The sequence below is a fragment of the Sander lucioperca genome, chromosome 22 (assembly GCF_008315115.2).
Source record: "Sander lucioperca isolate FBNREF2018 chromosome 22, SLUC_FBN_1.2, whole genome shotgun sequence".
Lineage (NCBI taxonomy): Eukaryota > Metazoa > Chordata > Actinopteri > Perciformes > Percidae > Sander > Sander lucioperca.
Window position 1 is genome coordinate 20,157,523 of NC_050194.1, and position 22,762 is coordinate 20,180,284.

Below are 22,762 nucleotides of genomic sequence, written 5' to 3' on the forward strand. Positions count from 1 at the left end.
GTAATGAACAAATGAGGGACAGGTGACACGACAGGTGAAACACATCAGGGTGGGGCAGGACAATCAACAAAGGCAAAAAGTAAAACTAGACATGACAGGACAGAAAACAGACTATCAAAATAAAACAGGAAACAGGAACCACTGACAAAAACCAGAAATCAACTAAACACAGAAACTTGACCACACAGAACACAGAACACAGGAATAAACCACACAATACACAATAAACGAGGAGATAACTAAACAGAAATATACAGAATATACAAACACAGGAAACATGAACAAATAAACAATAAAGACAACAGAAATGAACAAACAGGTAACAGAAATAACCTAAAACCATAACAAGTGGAACTACAAATTATAAATAAGGTAAAAATCCAAAATATACATAATGTCAAAAATACAATTTTTTTTTAATTATGAATTAATTAATTCAATCATTTCCTATTTATATTATCCATCCATTACCTGCACAAAAGAGTAAATAACACTCCAAAAGACTGTAAAAAACAACAACCAAAGGCACAATAGGGCCTCTTTAAGTCCTGTGATGTGTGTTGGGTCCTCCGGTTCTGCAGGTGGCGCTGTTCGCTTCAACGTCTCCGCGGCGCGCTGTCTTTCATTCAGTGACGTGGATTTTCATTTGAGGCAGTCATTGCTGCCAAAAACACAGATTTCTAACGTCGCTGAGCTTTTCAACTAACTTTCTTTACATTTAGAAATTGTGACCACTCATTTTATTTCATTCGTTTGTCCCACTTCAACACAGTTTTGTCACCGCTTTCATAACAGGTGAGCAAACCGTGTAAAACGTTAGATGGGCTTTCCTGCTCTCTGCTAGTCAAAAGTATCTTCAGTAACGTTACAAACTGTTAACATGTGTTCAAAATCTCTTCCTGTCAGTGTTTGTTTTTCACAATAACGCTCCAGTGTATTCTTGCTGACCTTACCACAGACTCCAGAATGAGTAAAAACAGCAAAGTGTTGAACCTGAAGGATAAAATCAGTGGTAATGAAGTGGACCTGAGTCTGTGTAACCTCACCGAGGTGCCAGTCAGAGAGCTGGTGAGTTAGCGTTACTCATCGTCTCTGTTTGTGTATGAAAATGTTGAATAAATTAAACATTCATTGCATTATATGAATGTGCTGTAACGTTAAACATAAGGCTACCATGCTGTGGTTGCATGTTTGAAATGGTTATTATGTAGGCCTAGAGTTACTGCTAAAATTAAATTGACCCATGCTATGGTTTATCCCAACAGGCTTTATTCACCAAAGCAACTGTGGTGGACTTGTCTTGCAACAACATTACCTCCCTTCCTGTAAGTACAAAAAACACTCCTTCTACACTAAAACAAGTAAATGTGAACACATACAAGGAATGTGAATTTGGCTTTTTGTTGCTGTCAAAGTACACTGAAATAGACATTCCGCTAAAAAACATTGGACTACTATTTACAGATCTAACTTTGTATATAAGAAGTATATACATATACACATACATATACTCAGGGTGGACATGAGTTGTAAGCAGTTCAACCATCAAGTGATATTATCCTTTCTGATTGTTTAATTTTAAGGATCTTTAGAGGCCAGAGGAGATCAAAATATACAGACATAACTCAGAAGAAAACGTGCCACTAAATCCTCATTTTTATTTTTTTAATCCCTTTTAATTATTTCGTAACCCCTTTATATGTATCTTGTGACCCAGTGGACCCTAGATTGGGAACTACTGCCTTTAAAAGTATTTTTTAATTTCAATTTTAAAAATATTTTTTATTTAAAATCAAAATTTCACAAATTAAAGAAGTAGCCTAAGGTTTTCTATTGTGGATTTTTAAAGGATAAATTAATGTGCCAAATCATGATGGCACTTAATAAATTGATTTTTTTAAGGGATAAGGGATAGAGGCAGTTTTAAATGAGTCAATTAGTGTACGTTTTGTCTTCCTGGCTTTTTTGTTGTTGTTACAAATTCACAAGTTGTTAAATATGGTCTCAATTATTGCAAAATGAATGTATGTGTTCTCTATTCCTTCATTTATAACACTAAAGTAAGAGGGTTTAGCCTAAATAAGGTAAGGGTTAACAGAGGAATCGGTCTCTGACATCTTCTTACCTCAACAAACTCTGGGATTACAGGGTGATACTAATATCCTCTATTTACTTGGTTCTTAACCCTCCTTAGAGCACTTAGCTTGCTAACCTTAATCTTTACCTGCAGATTTGTCAACGTTGTCACTAACAAAGTATGAATATTAGGACTTGAGTTCTTATTTCTTTGGCTTTGGTTACTTCTTGTAGCCAGAGTTCTGCAACCTTACCCACCTAGTGAAGGTGGATCTGAGTAAAAACCAGCTGACCTGTCTGCCAGAAGATGTGGGTAACCTGGTCAACCTTCAACATCTGGACCTGTACAACAACAAACTGACTGTCCTGCCTGTCAGCTTCTCTCAGCTCAGGGTGGGTTTAATTTCTATACGCTTATTGACTTTCTTCCAGAGAGTTTGATGAGAAGATTGATACCACTGTGTTAAATTTTAAGCTAACACCTGCAACTAATTAGTTTATCTTAGCTTAGCATAAAGACTGGAAGCAGGGGGAAACAGCTAGCCTCGCTCTGTCTAAAGGTAAAATATCTGTCTACCAGCACCTCTAAAGCTCACTAGTTATTTGTTTAATCTGTACAAAAACCTGCTAATTTGTGAGCTTTAGAGGGGTTTTTACTTTTGGACAGGATTTTGCTAGCTGTTTACAGTCTTTATGCTAAGCTATGCTAACCCGGCAGCTAGCTGTAGCTCCATATTTAGCATACAGACATGAGAGTAGTATCGATCTTCTCATCAAACTCTCTGCAAGTGCTAACCTTCACCGATATTTAAGTACTCTGCACTTGTGTCTGTTGTAAGAAATGAATATGGGTGCAGACTCTGGCTTTGTTTTGATCTCTGACCATATTTATTTAACTCAGTCTGTGTGTTTGTTCTCAGAGTCTGAAGTGGTTGGATCTGAAGGATAACCCGCTGGAGGCTGGCCTGGCCAAGGCAGCAGGAGACTGTCTGGATGAGAAGCAGTGCAAACAGTGTGCCTCCAAGGTGAGAGAGAAAGATTGACAAAAGATCAACTGAGCAGCCCTCAGTATCTAAAACTAAAGGACATTTTCTTCCAGGTTCTGGAGCACATGAATGGTCTTCAGGATGAGGTTGATCGTGCACGAGAGAAACGCCTTTTGAGGGAAAAAGGTATCAGGAAATCTTTTTATTTGAACCTCAAATTAATTTCAGCAGATCAACTGCAATTTGATCATAGAGCTACATTATGACGCTCAATGCTTTTTTGGTATAGTACTTTAAACTGGCATTGAATGTCTGGTCAGATTTGTAGTCTTGCTTTCTTACTCTTTGGTCAGATAGTTCCTGATTTAAATAACAAAATAGCTGAAACTCAAGTAGCATGTCAAAGTGCTGGAAGAAGTACCCAGATCCTCTACTTAACTAAAAGTATCAATACATCAATTGTTCAATCTCTATGACAGATATATTATTATATATGACATTATTAGGTTGTAAATACTAAATTAACTTGTAAGCAGCATTTAACTGTAGGTAAAGAGGTTGTGATTATTTGTGGTAGGAAATAAGAAAAAAACTGACAGTTATGCTCATTTTATGTTATGAACAAATGTGACACTGATCTGTCTGTCTACATCTCCTCAAAACACATTTTTCTTCCGTTCTTTATCAGAGCTGGAGAGGAAGAGGGAGGTGAAGCAGAGGGAGCGGGAGGCCAGAGACAAGGAGGCTCGTAAACAGGAGAAGGCGGAGGAGAAGGAGAAGAGGAGGAGAGAGTACAACGCTCAGATGGCGGCCGTAGCTGCACGGGAACAACAGAAGAAGAAGAGCGAGGAAAAGAAGAAAAAGAACGGACAGGCAGCAGGTCTGGATGATGCACCTCTGAAAGGGATATTTCATGTTTTTCTTTTACCAAGTTAAACTTCCACTGACAGCTAATTCAGTCAATTAGAGGCTTTTTGAGATGTTTAATGTAGAAGTAGCAGAGGATATTAATGATCCTGTAAAAAAAAGTTTTAATTTTTTTCGTACCGCTGCGAAATACTATACTACTATACGACTTTTATGACTTTTTATGTTTTTTCACATATACTATGACTTTTTATGATATACTATACTATGACATTTAAATGACATACTATATTATGACCTTTTATGTAATTTTTACGACATACTATACTATAAGTTTTTCTGACTTTTTTTCGACATATTATACAATTACTTTTTATGTCATTTTTCTGACATACTATTCTATGACTTTTAAAAAAAATGTTGACGTACTATGACTTTTTAATTTTTTTTCCGTCATACTATACTATAACTTTGTTCCAGCTTTTTTCGACATACTATAGGATGACTTTTTATGATTTTTTGACACACTATACTTTGACTTTTTACAACATACTATATAGTGTGACTTTTTTATGACCTTTTCTGTAAAACTATACTATTTTATATAGAGATGCACCGATTGACCGGCTGGTGACCAGAATTGGCCAATTTTCACGTCATCGACCATGAGCGGCGACCTGCCGGTCCGTCTGACTTATGCCAATTTTATGCCGGTCAAATTCACTTGAGCGCCGCATGATTTACATCGCGCAACATCAGCACCACACATGCACATGCAGGGTTTCCGCTATATGCATGTAGCAGCGGGGCACTGCCGCTCCATCAGCTGTTTATGAAATGTCATGAAGTTGTAATGATACACGGCTCTGCAGAGTCGTCTGCTCTACTGATCTCAGGCGAACAGTCAGCTGCTCTCTCTCCCCTCTGAGGCTGAAAAACTGGAACATGAAAACCGCACTCACGCGGGTCCCGTGAAATATGACAGCTACAGTTTATCGGAAAATAGCGTTGGGCACACTGACTTTGATGAATTTACTGTTTATCAGACCCCAGCTGAGACAAGAAGCTAACGTTAGCGAACGCTGTGGTCCCTTTGCCTCTGACGCCCCGCTGGCCGCTGTATTTAAAAAAAAAAAAAAAAAAAAAAAAAAAAAAAGACGCTGTATTCCTCCAACACGCTGTATTAACGTTACTGTTTAAAACGCTTTCCAGGCTAGTGGGGATGCATACCACTCAACACCAACATTAAAAACGTAGTAATCTTCCCTCAGCGTTTAGTTTTGTTGCTAAACTGTGTGTAAAATGAGCGGTGACGGTAAATCATCTGTTTCAGGTAACGGCACTCTAGGGTACCGTCTATTTGCTGGATTGTTCTGAGGTAACCGCCGGTAATGTTAATGTTACCTGCTAATGTTAGCAGATAAGCCCGTTCACAGCAACGGTAGTGTTAATATTTATGCACAATGACAAATAAAGCAAACTTGCTAAAAAAGGAACTACACGCTGTTTTCGGGTAACCTTAATGTTGACGTGTTTTCAGAATATCTTTATACTGCAAGGCTATATTTATTTTTATTTGTAATTTATATATTATTTTATTGCCATTACCTGTTTTCCCTGTTTTCATACATACAGAAGTTTAGTTTGCTAAATATATCACATTTTTTTAGTTGGATATTGGATGTGAAAAGAAGGAAATGGTTCTTCCATAACATTGCACTTTAGATGTGTGTGAATGTCCCACACCAGGAGTAATTTATATAGTTCTATTTTATAGTGATCGATTATCTATTCAAAAAATGTTCTATGCAAAATGTAAAATTTTCTATTAAAGAAAAGATAAATAATAAATATTTGTGTGTGCTGTATAGTGGTTAGAAAAAATTAAATCGGAATCGGCCAAAATCGGTATCGGCTGGTCAAACTCAATGAAAAATCGGAATCGGCCTAAAAATTGTAATCGGTGCATCTCTAATTTTATATACTTTTTTATGATTGACGGTTTGCCTTTTTTCCACATACTATATACTACATACATACTATGACTTTTTATGCTGCTTTATGACAAACTACACTATGACTGCTTTATGATTTTTTTTTTGTCCACATACTATATACTATGACTTTTAGGATTTTTTTTCGAAATACTATACTGTCACTTTTTACGACTTATTATGATGTTTTTATCACTTGTACAGAATACTATGACTTTTTTTTTTACATACTATACTGTGACTTTTTTAGATATTCTATACTCAGATTTTTTGACACACTACACTGTGGCTTTTTAAGACCCTTTATGTCATTCTATACTATTACTTTTTAATCAGTTTTTTCACTATTTTTTTTTTACTATGCTACGACTTTTTATGTCAATTTTATGACATACTGTACTATATTATGACTTTTTTTTTAACATACTACACTATGACTTTTTTGACTTTTTATGCCATACTGTACTGACAATTTTTTTAGACATGCTATACTATGATGTTTTCATGACTTTATGACATACATTACTTTTTATGTCATTTTTCTTCCTACTATACTTTTTATGACTTTTTTTACATACTGTACTATTACTTTTCATGATTTTTTTATGACATAATATACTTTGACTTTATGATTTTTTTAGACTATACTATACTATGCCTTTTTTGACCTACTATACTATGACTTCTTTATTACTTTTTTTGATATACTATGCTATGATTTTTTTTTAACTTACTTTACTGACTTTTTATGAGTTTTGTTATGACATACAGTAACCTTTGTCGACATATGACTTTTATTGACATACTATACTATTGCTTTTGACTTTTTTCGACATACTATGACTTATTTATGATTTTGTTCCAACATCCTATGACTTTTTTATGACATACTATACTATGACTTTTTATAGCGTTTTTATTACACACTATGCTATGAATGGTGTAGAGTACAAAGGTTGCTGGAATAAATATGCAATGATTAAGGTAAACTGTTGCTTTATATACATGATGAGTAAGGTAGCTATGACAGTATACACAGTGCCCATTTATTCATATTTGGTGGTGATGTGTACATGTTAAAAAAAATGAAATTACATAAGATTTACAGGTACAGTGGATGGTTGATTGTTACAGCGTCATTGCAGAGTGATTGATCCTGCCACTACGTGACTGGTGTTAATGTTCATCATAGGGACAGTTTGCGGAAAGAAACTGTTCTTGCGTCTGGTTGTTTTGGTGTAGTCTTCTGTAGCGCCTTCCAAAGGGGAGAAGTTGGAACAGGTTTTGTCCAGGGTTTGATGGTCTGCAGTGATGTTTCCTGCCCATATTCTGACTCTGGATATGTATAAGTAATGAATGGAGGGTAGGATGGAACCAATGATTCTTGTGTAATACTATACTATCACTTTGTTATGACCTTTTTTAAATACTATAACTTTTTTATGACTTTTTTCGACATACTATAAAATTACCTTTTTTATGACTTTTTCAATATACTATAATATGACCTTACTATACTATGACTTCTTTTGTGATTTATTTATTTTTTTCAACATGCATGACTTTTTTTCGACATGCTATACTATGACTTTTTGTGATTTTTTTTTTTTTTTGTTTTTCGACTTACTATACTGTGACTTTAGTCGACATGCCATACAAATACTTTTTTTCGACATGTTATACTATGACTTTTTTCAACATATTATGCCAAGACTTTTTTATGATTTTTTTCGACATATTTTTCTGACTTTTTTCGACATGCTATACTATGACCTTTTTGTGATTTTCTTTTTTATTTTTTCGACATACTATACTGTGACTTTTGTCGACATGCTATACTATGACTTTTATGACTTTTTTTTTACATACTATACTATTTCTTTTTATGCCTTTTTTTTCACATTCGATACTAAGAATTAATTACTTTTTTTCAACATACTGTACTATGACTTTTTTATAACTTTTTTCCACATGACCTTTTTTTTCTTTTTTCGACGTAGTTATACTATGCCTTTTTTTTCTTTTTCCGACATATGGCTTTTGTCGACATGTTATACTATTACTACTATGACTTTTTTTTTAACATACTATACTTATACATTACATACACTACTATACATTTTTTGTGTTTTTTTGGCATACTCTACTAGGATTACTTTTTGACACGCTATACTATAACTTTTTTTTCGATATACTATACATGACTTCTGTGATTTTTTTTTGACATAATATACTATGACTTTATTGTTCGTCTTTTTTCAAAATACTTTACTATAACTTTTTTTGTGATTTTTTTTTCGACATACTATACTATGAATTTTATTTCGCCATACCAGTACTATACTCTGACTTTTTTGTGAATTATTTTTTTTTTTTTGACATACTTTACTATGACCTTTTTTGTTTGTTTTTCGACGTACTATACCAGACTTTTTTCAACATACTATACTATGACTTTTTTTGTGATTTTTTTTCTACATGCTATATAATGACTTTTTTGAGATTTTCTTTGACATACTATATATGACTTTTTATTACTTGTTTTCAACACATTATACTATGACTTTTTTATCACTTTTTTTGACACACTATAACTTTTTTATCACTTTTTTTAGACATACTATGACCTTTTGTGACGTTTTCATGACACACTATGCTATGAATGGTGTAGAGTGTAAAGGTTGCTGGAATAAATATGCAATGATTAAGGTAAACTGTTGCTTTATATACATGATGAGTAAGGTAGTTGCGACAGTATACACAGTGCACAGTGTGCATTTATTCATATTTGACGGTGATGTGTACATGTAAAAAAAAAAAAACGAAAATACATAAGATTTACAGGTACAGTAGATGGTTATTGTCAGAATCAGTTTTATTGACCAAGTATACTTACATACACAAGGAATTTGAGTTTGGTAGGTGTTAACTCTCTATACATCCAACAAATAGACATGTAGCAGTAAACATTCAGTAGACAAATAGTAATATAAACACATACTGTACAATAGAGACAACAATATACATATAGGCACATATCAACATAATATACAAATATAAATTGCCTTTTTTATGACTTTTTCAATATACTATAATATGACCTTACTATACTATGACTTCTTTTGTGATTTATCTATTTTTTCAACATGCATGACTTTTTTTTTGACATGCTATACTATGACTTTTTGTGATTTTTTTTTTTTTTTTTTTTTTTTCGACTTACTATACTGTGACTTTAGTCGACATGCCATACAAATACTTTTTTTCGACATGTAGTAGCAGTAAACATTCAGTAGACAAATAGTAATATAAACACATACTGTACAATAGAGACAACAATATACATATAGGCACATATCAACATAATATACAAAAATACAAATATACAAATAAGACATAATATCAAGACACACATGTACACATGGAGTGGGATGTAAAGTGCAAAAAGTAATAGTAAAGTAGTGTGCATTGTTACAGCGTCATTGCAGAGTGATTGATCCTGCCACTACGTGACTGGTGTTAATGTTCATCATAGGGACAGTTTGCGGAAAGAAACTGTTCTTGCGTCTGGTTGTTTTGGTGTAGTCTTCTGTAGCGCCTTCCAAAGGGGAGAAGTTGGAACAGGTTTTGTCCAGGGTGTGATGGTCTGCAGTGATGTTTCCTGCCCATATTCTGACTCTGGATATGTATAAGTAATGAATGGAGGGTAGGATGGAACCAGTGATTCTTGTGTAATACTATACTATCACTTTGTTATGACTTTTTTTATACTATAACTTTTTTATGACTTTTTTCAACATACTATAATATGACCTTTTTTTTCAACGTACTATACTATGACTTCTTTCGTGATTTTTTTTTTTCAACATGCATGACTTTTTTTCGATATACTAAACTGTGACCTTTTTTGTGATTTTTTTTTTTCGACATGCTATATTATGACTTTTTTACGACATACTATACTTTGACTTTTATAACTTTTTTTACATGCTATACTATTTCTTTTTATGCCTTTTTTTTTTCGACATACGATACTATGGCTTCATGACTTTTTTTCAATATACTGTACTATGACCTTTTTTAAATTTTTTCGACAAACTATACTGTGACTTTTTTCGACATGTTATACTATGACTTTTTTCTTTTTTTCGACAAACTATACTGTGACTTTTGTCGAAATGCTACTATGACTTTTTTTGAAGTAATACACCATGACTTTTTTATGACTTTTTTCAATATACTATACTATGCCTTTTTTCGACATGTTATACTATGACTTTTTTGTGATTATTTTTTTTTTTTTTTGACACACTATACTATTACTTTTTATGACTTGTTTTCAACATACTATAACATTTTTGTGATTTTTCTTTGACATACTATGACTTTTTTTTAACTTTTTGTCGACATACTATACTATGACTTTTTTCGAAATACTATACCGTGACTTTTTATTACTTTTTTACGACATGCTATACTATGACTTTAATGACTTGTATGACATTTTTTTCCAACATACTATACTATGACTTTTTTCGACATATAACTTTTTTCGACATGTTATACTATAACTTTTTTGTGATTTTTTTTTTTTTTTTTTTTTTTTTTGACATACTATACTATGACTTCATGACTTTTTTTCCACATGCTATACTATGACTTTTTTGTGATTTTTTTTTTTTTTTTTTTTTTAGGGCTGTCAGCATTAACGCGTTAATTGCGTTGCGATTAAGGGTCGAGCATAATGCGTTCATTTTTGTTAAATTGTATTAATCACATGCCACCATTTATTAATTTATTTTCACTTCACTCGGCTTTGCGTCGTGCCTAACAGGCTACTATTTTGCCGTACTTCCTCGTAACACATCCTGCTGCTGCATTTTGGTGCCTCATTCTGGTGCCACTGATATGTCTGCACTTTTCTCTGATGCTCTGAAACAGACGTTACAGGCAACAGAAACATTGCTGCACGTGACGCTAGTTAACACTATACTCGACAGCAGCTAACGTTAGCCTACCGCTAGCTAGTAGCTGGATTAAACACGGTTACAATGCTGACAGCTAACGCTAAATGGTGTAAAGTGTGACTGTATCTCACTGTAGAGGATTCCAACACTGGGATGTAACAGTCTGCAACTGCTGTTGTCGGAAAAACACAGATCAATGAAGTTCAATGAGTTCAATGAAACTGGTAATTTACAGCCTCGTGGTGCATTCAAAGTTGTTGTTAAATGCCCTTTTCCCATCTGGTGGTTGTTTTGTCATTCAACAGCTGTTTACTAGTGAAATAAGTTATTGTTATAGTGATTACATTATTATTAAACATTTAATTTTGACGATATGGCCTTGGCAATAAACAAGCCATTCCATACCCTTCTTTTTTTTAACTTTCTTAAAAAGTATCGGTTAAGGCACCGGTACCATTTTAAAAGTACCGCTTTAGCACCGGTATCCAAACCAAACAATACCCAACCCTAATATTGACTCTAGATTCAAATGTGTGACTAGATTAAATAAATAATAAACAATTACAAATGTTAAAATCAAGTTCATAAAGCAACTTTCTTTGCATTCATTTGATTCCCAATCAAGATACACTGGTAAGAATTGCGTTCAATTTCAATTCAAAAGTCATACTATAGTATGTTGAAAAAGTAATGAAAGTCATAGAAATGTAAAAGTGTAGTATGTCAAAAAAATCTGTCATAGTATAAAATGTCATGAAAAAAGTCATAAAAAAGTCATAGTATAATATTTCAAAAAATTTGATAAAATGTCATAGTATGTTGAAAAAAGTCATGGTAAAGTATGTCAAAAAAGTCATAAAAAGGTCTTGAAAAAGTAATAGTATAGCGTGTCGAAAAAAGTAATAAAAGGTCATAGTATAGTATGTTGAAAAAAGTCATGAAAAAGTCCTAGTAAAGTGTCGAAAAAAGGTCATAGTATAGTATTTTGAAAAAAGTCATAGTATAGTAAGTATATATCGAAGAAAGTCATTGAAAGTCATAGTATAAAATTTCGAAAAAATCATATTATAGTAGATTGAAAAAAAGTCATAGTGTAGTATGTTGAAAATAGTCAGTTTGTTTTAAAAAGTAATTAAAAGGTCATATTATAGTATGTCGAAAGAAGTCACGAAAAAGTCATAGTATAGTATTTAAAAAAAAAGTAATAAAAAGGTCATAGTAGAGTATGTCAAAAAAAGTCATGAAAAAGTAATAGTATAGTGTGTCGAAAAAAGTCATAGTATATTATGTAAAAAAAAAAGTAATGTCGAAAAACTTAGTATAGTATGTTGAAAAAAAAGTCAAAGTATAGTATGTTGAGAAAAAACATAAAAAGTCATAGTATAGTGTGTCTAAAAAAAAGTCATGAAAAAAAAAGGTCGAAAAAAAAAAGGTCTTATTATTGTATGTCGAAAAAACGTCATAGTATATAGTATGTCCAAAAAAGTAAAGAAAAAGTCATTGTATATATTACGTCGAAAAAAAGGTCATATTGTAGTGTTTTGAAAAAAGTCAAAAAGGTCAGAGTATAGTATGTCGAAAAAAAAGTCATAGCATAATATGTTGAAAAAAGTCATAAAAAAAAGTCATAAAAGCTCATAAAAAAGTCATGGTATGTTGAAAAAAGTCAAAGTATAGATTGTCGGAAAAATACTCATAAACAAATTAATAAAAAAGTCCTACTATAGTATGTTGAAAAGAAGTCTTGAGGTAGTTGTTGAAAAATCAAACCTAAAAAACAATAGGTAAGCAAAGATGCATTTTGTGAGAAACACAATGATAATTTTGTTATTTCTTGCACTGATATGGTTGGTCCTTGATCCCAGGACTTTTTTTGTGTTCCTAATTAATGTAGTTGATTATTTGGTAGTGCAGAGTTAGCATAGTTCTTTTCTTAGTTGTTTTAGGAGTTGTTCTAACACCACCCATTCTTGCTTCATCTCAGCAGATAAAAAGGTTGTTGTGGAATTGACGCCTAAACCTCGACGTTCTCTCATTGGCCTGATGTTCAAGCTCCTCCTCCTGCTACTACTAGGATTGGCCGGCGTCGCTGCCACCTGCCGCCTGACCGACCTGCAGAAGGAAACCGTGTGTGTGCCGGTCAACATCTTCGTGGATGACAGCTTATCCTGGGCCAAGGAGCAGGAGGGCGTGGTCAGACAACTTGTGCAAAATCTGTCTTCTGCAGCAAAGGAGTTTCTTGAATCCACACAAACGTCTAAGAACTAACCAACTTCCAACTTCCAGAGCTGTGGGTTTTCCACTCCAACTGGGATTTTTTTTATTTAGATATATGCTGAAATCATGAATATCATTAAGATGAGCAGCCCTTCATCCCCTCACCCTGTTTGTGGTGCTGGGAAGTGAAGAGTTTGTACAAATGAACAAAGTGGGGTGGACAGATGTTTTAAAATCATCTTAGATTCCTATGGAATTGTTGTTGCTTGTGTACTCTCTTTGTACTACAGCCTGTTTAAAAATAAATCATCTTAAATGTCTCAATGGACCATGTTTTGCACTTAGAACCAGGTTTGCGTTTCAGTGCATTACATGGAGCGTGGGGTGTATTTGAGAGATGTTCAGTGACATGTCAGGTGGCCCTGTCTGTGCTGCACTGGAGTGTCAATGCCATGATAATTGCCAGTCAGACCTGTGCATAAGCCGGTGTTAGACGTGGCAGTCTGAGCATGTGCAGTGAAGGTGTGAATGTAGAGCTCACTCGTCGGTGGCCTCCTCTGTCTATAGTCTTACATCAGTCAAACCAGCTCAATCTCACAACTAATACACAATGTCTGGCATGCAAACTAGAGCCCAACTGATATATGAATGGATTTTTATAATATCAGATAACAGTGTAAGGCGTAAAGGTACTACAGAAATGCCAGAAATGCCAAAGATATGTTTGTGGTCATTAAAAAATCATTGCATAGTTTTTCCAGCAGAGATCAAATTACCCCCCTCCTTGTAATGATTAAGCGATTTAAAAATATAATTATTCATTATTTTTCTGTTGATCGATTAACTAATCATTTTGGCTCTAATTTATGTTAAAAAAAATATATATATATATATATCAATAAAGATAAATCTATATGGGCCTCAAAAATCCGGTATCAGTCAGGCTCTAATGTACACCCTACCCAGTGCACAAACTATTAAAAAATACCACACTGACAATTTGGCTTGTGTTACCCCTTTTGCTAGTAATCCGGTCTATGTCACAGATATGCATTTTGAAAATCATGCTGTTGTGTTTTAGACCTTTGGAAGTATTAAACATACTGTTACTACATTCATTGATTTCCATTCATTTCCATTACAGTCTGAAAAGTCAAAGTCCAATTACTTTAACGAGACATTTCAACTCAAATCTGCACTTAAACGGCATAACTACACAAAAAATACTAGAACTTCAACAAAAATATATCTAGACCTGATGTTCACTGTGATGGATAGATTACACACCTGTACCAAGTTTCAAGAGAATTGATTTACTGCACGGACAAAATGGAAATCAGTGACTGAATGGAAGGTAGGAATTGTAAAGAAAAACAGCAGCAACATTTGCAAAAGGGTTAACTGTAATATAAAGCATACATTGTTGTTAAGGGGATATTGCTTGTAAAAACAGTGATATGGTCCTTTATGGTGGTTACAGTATTTAACTTCACTATAGCTCAGAATTCCCAAGTCATCTGGTATAATAAGGACCAAGAGTTGATATTGATCTAACAGTCCAAAATCTGAAATGACTTTCATCTTGCTATCTGTTAACTAAAAAAATAAAAGGGTTCTTTAAGTTTAACTAGTGACTTTTGTAATGCAACTTGTTTTAATTTGTCTTCATGCAAAAAACTGCCTTTCTGCTGTGGTTTTTGTACAGCTTTGTCCGTGCTCTTAAACATTAATAAATGGCTATGCACTGCAAAATATACTTTAACATTGTGCCTGTTTTTGTTACGGAAGAAGAATGGTGGTGAATACACTTTGAGTTAGGATTTGGGGCCAAAATGGTTAACAATAACTTATATATATATATATACATATATATATATAATATCTTATTAATGAATAAGTAAACAAGACTGAAAATCTAACCAGGCATTAAACTTTTTCACGTTTACAATACTCGCTTCACAATTTGGTTGGTTACCAAAACCATTGACAACAACCAGCCTTAATAAGGATGGTGATAGAGTGACAGAGATAAGATAGATGACAGACAGACAGACAGACAGAAGCTCCATGACACACTAATAGGAATAATTTGTCAATTAGGAAAATAGTTGTAGTAGTATTCATAAGAAGATAAATACTACTCTCATGTTAGCTTCTTAGCTTAGCATTAGGACTGGAAACAGCCAGCCCGGCTTGGTCCAAAGGTCGTTTTTGCACTTCTGTTTCTCTATGGATTAAAAAAATAGATACATGTTAATTAACGGGGAAGGAGCACAGCGGTTCAGCCGAGGTTCAGAGCTGCCAGCTGATGGAACAAAGGGCGACTGTTCCCTCTGTGAAACCTCAGCTGGCCACTGAGATTCTGGCTCTGCCATCTGAGAGTCAAGACACATGCATTTATTGATTTTATTTAATGTTAGAATATTTAAAGTTGTTGATTTGGCAATAATGTAATAAGAACTAGGGTTTCAGTATTTGAGTCTTAACATATTACATTTTACCTAAATGGCTCACAGAAAAGCACCTATGTCAGAAACTAGATGTAGTAAAACTAACCTATATGTTATATGAATAATTTTTCAAGAAAGAAAATGAGCAAATTGTGCAATCAATTATCACATAAAAAGTGATTTAACAAACAAGATATACACGTTTTAAGCAAATATCTGCCAATTCACGTTGTGTGAAGAAGTCACAATATTGGAAAAAAATTAATTAGGTAATACAACTCAAAGTGCTTTACACTCAGAGTAAGAAATGCAAACAAATGAATTATTTTGGTCAATGACTTGAGTCATTTTAGTCACATTCTGGATCATCCCACATGAGCAACTTTGATCAGATTCTGACTGTAAATATTCATGCTGAATAACCTGCACTGCCCAAGTGCCCATGAGCCACAGAATGACCTGCTGGCTTAAAGGCTGTAAAAAAGGAAGCGTGATGATGACTGACCTGTGTGTTGTCTGTCCTGCTGAACGGTTAGAGTCTGAGGAGGAGATACGGCTGTTTCGAAATAAACCAGCCGAGGTAGAGCGAGGGTGTGTGTTAGTGACTCTGCAAACTAAACACACAAAAAGCTGCCTCCTTCATGGAAAACAAACAAAGAAGAAATCTAAGGTTTTTTTGTATGTCCTTAAAACTGATTAAATTATTTAGATTATGTAGTATACATTATGTATGTACAAAATGGGCCTCATTTACACCAACATGCAGGACATTTATATTTATAGAGGATGGATTGTGGAATTGAAATCAAATGAGAAGTAAGATGGGATTTAAATATTAGGATTTATTGATTTTCTGCATTAATACAAACTGTCCAAACATAAACTTTAGGGCTGGGTACATTATTTACATTGTGCTGCAAGGCACAAAATAATAAGTGTGTGCATTACCATTTTATTTCAATGCATTACAGCATACAGTGCTGGGAATAGTTTATTATTTTTGCTTAATCAAGAATAATGAAATGGTAAAATAAGTTTTGTTAGTACAATTTGTTCTAAACCACATCAATAATGCACATGGTATTATATCACAAATATCAGAAGGTACTCTGATGAATTATCTGGGTATTTCAGTTACCTACATATATGAATATTGATTTCATGCTTAATATTGAATCTATATTGAATTGAATCCCCTGCCAATACACAGCCCTAACAAATGTACATGACATTACACTAATACACTTAGACTACTACACTAAGACACTAGAGTTTAAAGTTTAATATTATTTTTTGCTGATTCATTTGAAAACGTGTGCAACAAGTTGTAAAAATGTTCAGCTTTAAGACTGCAACGGAGGATTTTCAAAATCCAGAGATACTTTAGTGACTAAAAGCTACTCTGATCAAAATGTTTATATTAACAATGGTTCAAATGACAATGTGGAAATGAAATGGGTTGTTCACAGTGACAAAGCCTTGGATACTTATCAACAGACTGCAGGCATTTTTTGTAAAAACAAAACAAAAACGCAAATAGAAATAGAATCTTTCACTAATAACAATGATACATGTTTGGAGTCTGTACTTTTCACTGACTTTTTCTTATTCTTAACCAATTATATTATTAAAAGTCTGCTGATACTCAGTGTTTTTACAAAAACAGGAGACAGAATGATGTTGTAGTTTTTAGACTTAAGTGAGCTTTGATTAAATCCACACTTTCTACATGTTTTATCTTCTTGTCCAGGTGGAGGAGTTGAATGAGTGTGGAGCAGAAGAATTGGAAGAGTCTTAGTGTGTCTGCAGAGACTGTATAGAAGGACAGAGCAGCAGCAGAGCAGTCCAAATACACTGATGATACAGATCCAGAGGAACACACAGGGATGATGATGATGATGATGATGATGATGATGATGATGATGATGATGATGATGATGATGATGATGCTGATGATGATGATGATGATGATGGTGGTGGTGGTGGTGGTGGACAGTGGAGCTCATCTCAGAGCAGTTTAAGACTGCATCACTAAGAGTCATCCCAATATAATGTCCCAGTCAGAGCTGAGGCTGCTTAACCTCTCTGGATCATCAGGACACAGCTTAGCCTCTCAACACATCCACCTTTCTGATCACTGTTAGTCAGTAAACTTACATCTGATGAAAGAAGGAAACAACAAAAGTGATAAATAAGTGTTTATAGAGACTCCCTTCATCAGCTGTCAGTCAGTGATGCAGCACATTCAGTATAAAGACCAGCAGGGACTTCAGTCCGGTTTAGACCATAAGGGGAACGGCTGTGTAGCTTCCTTTCTGGTCTCATGTTAACATTTAACATGAGACCAGGTCTCTGCAGGTCTGTGAGCTTCAAGCTCACAGACCTGCAGAGACGTTGGACATTAATTCTGTTGACTGTGCAAATGTCAGTACAATGCAATACAGTGACAATGACTCCAACCCTCTACTGACCTCAGAGTCTCCAGTTTACTGTGCAAACTCTTCTTCAGATCACTCAGTAGCTTAACTCCTAAATCCTGCAGCATGTTTCCTCTCAGATCCAGCTCTCTTAGATGGGAGGGGTTAGACTTCAGAGCTGAGGCCAGATAAGCACAGCTGATCTCTGACAAACTGCAGGAACTCAATCTGAAAAAGGAATACATGAAAAAGATAAATATGTAAGGGTTAATGCCCGACGAGGTGTCCATTGTCAGGTATTAATGGACGACAGCGAGGCGTGAACCGTCCGACGCACAGCGGTTGCCTCCGCCGAAGTCCATTAATACCTGACAATGGACACCTCGAAGGGCATTAACCCGCTTATACCATGGTCACTTGCCAAATAACATATTTTTAAAACATTAGTTCATATTTTAATTAGTTTTCCAATCGAAATCTAAAGTTTATCCAAACAATAACTCCGTTTCCCTGGTTACGCCTGATGGTTTGACTAATACCTGGAACAATCATTCCCATCCATCAGGTTCTTATGCAATGCAAACGTTGTAGACTCCCCCAGGAATTAGGAAGGACCTTAGATACGACTTGCCTCCCTTAGCAACCGGAGATATTTATATAGTCCGCTCAGCTGATAGAACCCATAGAACCCTTCAGTTTAGCTATGAGCCAGAAAGCTAACGTTATGCTAGCAAGATCCAAAGTCAATAACATTGTGTACAGTTGGCAATCAGTAAAAATAATTTCACAGTATGTTGAACAACAAGACAAGCTAGCTATCCAGCCATGTCATTGTCCCCAAAACAATATAACGACTTTTACGAAGAATTTGATCCGCAATGTGTAACGTTACTGTCGGCTGCAGCTGCACGGCCTGAAGTAGCAATCTGAACAGTGAACGGGATGTGAGAGATAACGTTATTCTCTGTGAAACAAAGTCAGTCCTGCGGGGCAGTATAACTTACTTCTTGCAGCCTGTGTGTTTTAGTGCCATCCTGTGGTGTTCAGAAGACGAGTTGGAAATAATAAATCCACATTTCCTTTTTGATTTAATGTAGCGCATTCATTTAGAACAGTAAACAGTCAGTTTCACCGGAACTCCTTTAGTAGGTGTCCTATATCACTTTTTTATGGACACCCTGCAGCCAATCAGAATCGAGTATTCACCCAGACCATGGTATAACAATTTATAATCCAATGATATGTGTTGAGGGTTTTTAAATTAGTGACAGATTTGAGTGCCTTTGTCATTGTGTTGTGCATCATCATAATGTCAGCATTCTATAGAACTCATCCAAATGTATAGCTAGTTTATTAACTCCCCAAGAATTTTGAACAAAAATACATAAGGAACTGGACTACACACAGATGTGAAAACTAAAGAACATGACATTCTCTAGTTAATTTAGTAAATTTTGTACGAGAAACATGAAAATATGAACAAAAGTAAAATTAACAACTTTATGGATATAAGTCATGTATGTGCATAATTAGGTTAAATTGTTAATTAAACATATAAGATCTATAATAGTAACAGAGTTAGTAAACCGACCCCAGAGTCTCCAGTTTACAGCGTGGACTCTCCAGAAAACCACACAGCAGCTTCACTCCAGAATCCTTTAGCTCGTTTTTTCTCAGCTCCAGCTCCTTCAAATGGGAGGGGTTGGACTTCAGAGCTGAAGCCAGAGAAGAACAGCTGACCGCTGACAAATAGCAGTCCCACAATCTGAATAAAGAATCAGTGATGTAACTTGTATGTATGTGATGTAAGACAATGTTCCTGCTTGAAATCATTCAACCAACACAACGGCTGGTTGACTCAACATCCAAAAGTTTCCAACGATAACAAATATTTCATAATGAATTTGGGGGAAATATGAAGAAACGACATCTACAATATTATTTTAGGAATGGTGGAGTCCTAAAATCAAAGGATCTTCAGTTCAAACTATTTAGTCAGTACAAGCATCATATACTGTACTGTAGCTTGAATACATTTGTTACATTTGATACATTTGTTATTGTCTGATAGTTGAAATAGAGATTATTTATTGTAGTTATGTATAATTTATTTTCATTCCTTTAATGCCAAAAATACCCGGATGTCATACTGATTCGGAGAAAATCTCCAGTATCCCTTGGACCAGTATATCTCTCCTACTGTATCCCACAATGCAAAGCGCCGCAATCACAACAACCGTGGATTGCCGTTGTAGCCAATAACTGGGAACTTTTTACAATGTTCGTCTGCTATTTCAACATTAAATTCACTTCTGAGACTTTTTTATGCGGAAATCAACTATGTAGAGCTGGAATATGGGCAGTTTACGAAAATTGGCGGCTAATTGCGAATTGTTTTTTTTTGCGAAAAAAAAGGGCAGAGAGATACCATCTCTCTTTGACAGTCTTGTAAATAAATTATAACATGTATATACATTACATTTAATATTTTAGTTCATAATAAGTGTGTGTATTTGCTTATTTCACATAAAGATGTTAGAAATTGAGTTTCAGTTTCTTAAATTTTCAGCATCTTATAAAGTAAACAAAACAAAAAAATGCAAAGCTCAATAAGTTATATTTTTTCATTTACAATGGTGGTGTGAGTTAATGTTTTGCCCAGTGCTTTAAGGGCTTGGTCAAAGGCTCAGTCTGGCTTAGCATACTGCAGAATAAAACAAACTGTTTCATACTGCATACTACTGATGAACGCAGTATGCAGTAGGTACTTAATACTGCATACTGCAGTCGTCTGGAGTATGTAGTAGGCGATTACGAAAACGGCCAGTGTGTTTTTTGAATAAGAAGACAGAGGTTCCTGTATCAAAAATAACTCTGATAACTGCTTATAAATTTAGATTAAGATTAATCTAAATTTAAATCTTTAATTTTAAATCTAGATTTGGTTTATTTAATTCCGTTCCAATGAAAGTGGTGCCCCAAACTAATTAGTGCAAAACTTTAATTCTAAAGTAGTCATTCTGCTACAATGTACAGCATTCATCCACCCAACCTCAGCACAGAAGTAAAAAATGGTGTCTGACCTCAGAGTCTTCAGTCTACAGTATGGTCTCTCCAGAAAACCACACAGCAGCTTCAGTCCTGAATCATGCAGTTTGTTTTGACTCAGGTCCAATTCGCTCAGATGGGAGGGGTTGGTATTCAGAGCTGAGGCCAGAGAAGCACAGCTGATCTCTGACAAATAGCAGCATCTCAATCTGAATAGAGAATACATAATTTAATGTTTAATAATTTGGTCAGATTGAAGGTTTGTAATGTAGAAGTATAGCAAATGGAAACTCCAAACACCTAAAAGGATGCAGGTTAAGATTTTGAATTTGTTGCTCAACATTGCTCTGCTACAGTCAATGGACTAAACCACTGAAAAAATACTTTAGCATTAAGACTCAGTGTGTATCAGTATACTATCAGCCTTATGTCTGCAGTTTAGTGTCACCAAAACCTTCACATCATATTAATCTCAGCACAGAAGTAAAAAAGGTTGTCTGACCCCAGAGTCTTCAGTCTACAATGTTGACTCTCCACAAGCTCACACAGCAGTTTTGCACAAGAATCTCCCAGACTGATTTCACTCAGGTCCAGCTGCTTCAGATGGGAGGGGTTGGACTTCAGTGCTGAGGCCAGATGAATACAGTCGAACTCTGTCAAACTGCCCTTACTCAATCTGAATAAAGAAAAAAATAATGTAGATAAAAATCCATTTATAATCCAATTAGATGTGTTCAGGTTTTAAATGTGTAGCTTAACATGACTATGTCCTAATCAATGAGCTTTTCATTAAAATGAGTGGAGTGGCTTTGTCATTGTGTTACTGTGAATCATCATAATGTCCACCTTCTACAGACATCATCCAAGTGTCACCACAAAATTTCTACACCTATTCATGTCAACACAGCTTTTTAGCATGCTGCTGATTCTAAAGTTTCTTTAACAAACACAAGTCGTTTGTGTCTGCAGACAAAATTGTGTCCAAGAAACACGAAAATATGAACAAATGGACATTTACAACTTTGTGGATTTAAGTTATGTTTGTACATAAATTAGGTTAAATTGTTCATCAAACTTATATATCTATTATAGTAACAGAGGGTCGGTGAATTGACCTCAGAGTCTCCAGTTTACATTGTGGACTCTCCAGTCCAGCAGACAGATGTTTCACTCCTGAACGCACCACCTGGAGGAAGCTCAGCTCCAGCTCTCTCAGATGGGAGGGGTTGGATTTCATAGCTGCGCCCAGAGAAGCACAGCCGACCTCTGACAAATTGCAGCCCACCAACCTGAAAAAAGAATGATATAGGAAAAAATATATATACAATTCAATCAGATGTTTGTGTGTTGAAAATGATTGCTGTCCTAATCAATGAGTGTTTACCTAAAGTGAGCAGCTTTGTCATTGTGTTTTTGTGGATCATTATAATGTCAGCCTTCTAGAGACATCATCCAAATGTCACCACAACATTCATACACATATTCATGTCAACACAGATTAATAACATGCTTCTGATTTCAGTCAAGTCTGGGATTAGATGATCAATACTATATTGATCCTTTAAATAGCTGTGTGTGTTCTGAAGGATCAATATCAAATCAGACATGTTGGACTAAAAACACTGTTCATTATTTAATTTATTACATAGTATTATTATATTACACACACTTGGCCAGTGTGAATGCAAATGGCAAAACCGGTTTTGGTGGAGAGTAGTTAGTAGAACTGTTTAGAATTGG

At 34.8% G+C, this 22,762-nt stretch overlaps 2 protein-coding genes across 3 annotated transcripts; one reads left to right on the forward strand and one right to left on the reverse strand.

Annotated features, from left to right (window-relative positions):
* The first annotated feature begins 575 nt into the window (after window positions 1–575).
* Window positions 576–14,859, forward strand: lrrc59 (leucine rich repeat containing 59). Of its 2 annotated transcripts, none has more exons than XM_031315092.2 (8): window positions 576–795; window positions 959–1,068; window positions 1,266–1,325; window positions 2,311–2,469; window positions 2,997–3,101; window positions 3,176–3,248; window positions 3,751–3,942; window positions 12,875–14,859. In XM_031315092.2, exons 2-8 carry the CDS (start codon window positions 967–969, stop codon window positions 13,156–13,158), a joined length of 975 nt encoding a protein of 324 aa, XP_031170952.1. In that variant the 5' UTR covers window positions 576–795; window positions 959–966; the 3' UTR covers window positions 13,159–14,859. The 2 variants fall into 2 exon arrangements, with proteins under 2 accessions (XP_031170952.1, XP_031170954.1); XM_031315094.2 differs by having other exon boundaries at window positions 12,878–14,859.
* A 1,520-nt stretch (window positions 14,860–16,379) lies between these two features.
* On the reverse strand, window positions 16,380–22,310 carry LOC116061159 (NACHT, LRR and PYD domains-containing protein 12-like). The gene is made up of 6 exons (XM_031315095.2): window positions 22,138–22,310; window positions 21,525–21,698; window positions 21,058–21,231; window positions 19,566–19,739; window positions 18,029–18,202; window positions 16,380–17,716 (listed from the first exon to the last, which is right to left on the reverse strand). Exons 1-6 carry the CDS (start codon window positions 22,257–22,259, stop codon window positions 17,698–17,700), a joined length of 837 nt encoding a protein of 278 aa, XP_031170955.1. The 5' UTR covers window positions 22,260–22,310; the 3' UTR covers window positions 16,380–17,697.
* Window positions 22,311–22,762: the final 452 nt, after the last annotated feature.

Bases quoted from the DNA above. Each gene is read 5' to 3' on its own strand.
- LOC116061159 (XM_031315095.2), bottom strand. From the start codon at position 22,259: ATGAAATCCAACCCCTCCCATCTGAGAGAGCTGGAGCTGAGCTTCCTC. The intron at 19,740-21,057 runs GTCAGACACCAT...TTCTTTATTCAG, and splicing joins TGTAGACTGAAGACTCTGAG to ATTGTGGGACTGCTATTTGT. The intron at 18,203-19,565 runs GTCGGTTTACTA...TTCCTTTTTCAG, and splicing joins TGTAAACTGGAGACTCTGGG to ATTGAGTTCCTGCAGTTTGT.
- lrrc59 (XM_031315092.2), top strand. From the start codon at position 967: ATGAGTAAAAACAGCAAAGTGTTGAACCTGAAGGATAAAATCAGTGGT. The intron at 1,326-2,310 runs GTAAGTACAAAA...TACTTCTTGTAG, and splicing joins ACAACATTACCTCCCTTCCT to CCAGAGTTCTGCAACCTTAC. The intron at 3,943-12,874 runs GTCTGGATGATG...GCTTCATCTCAG, and splicing joins AAAGAACGGACAGGCAGCAG to CAGATAAAAAGGTTGTTGTG.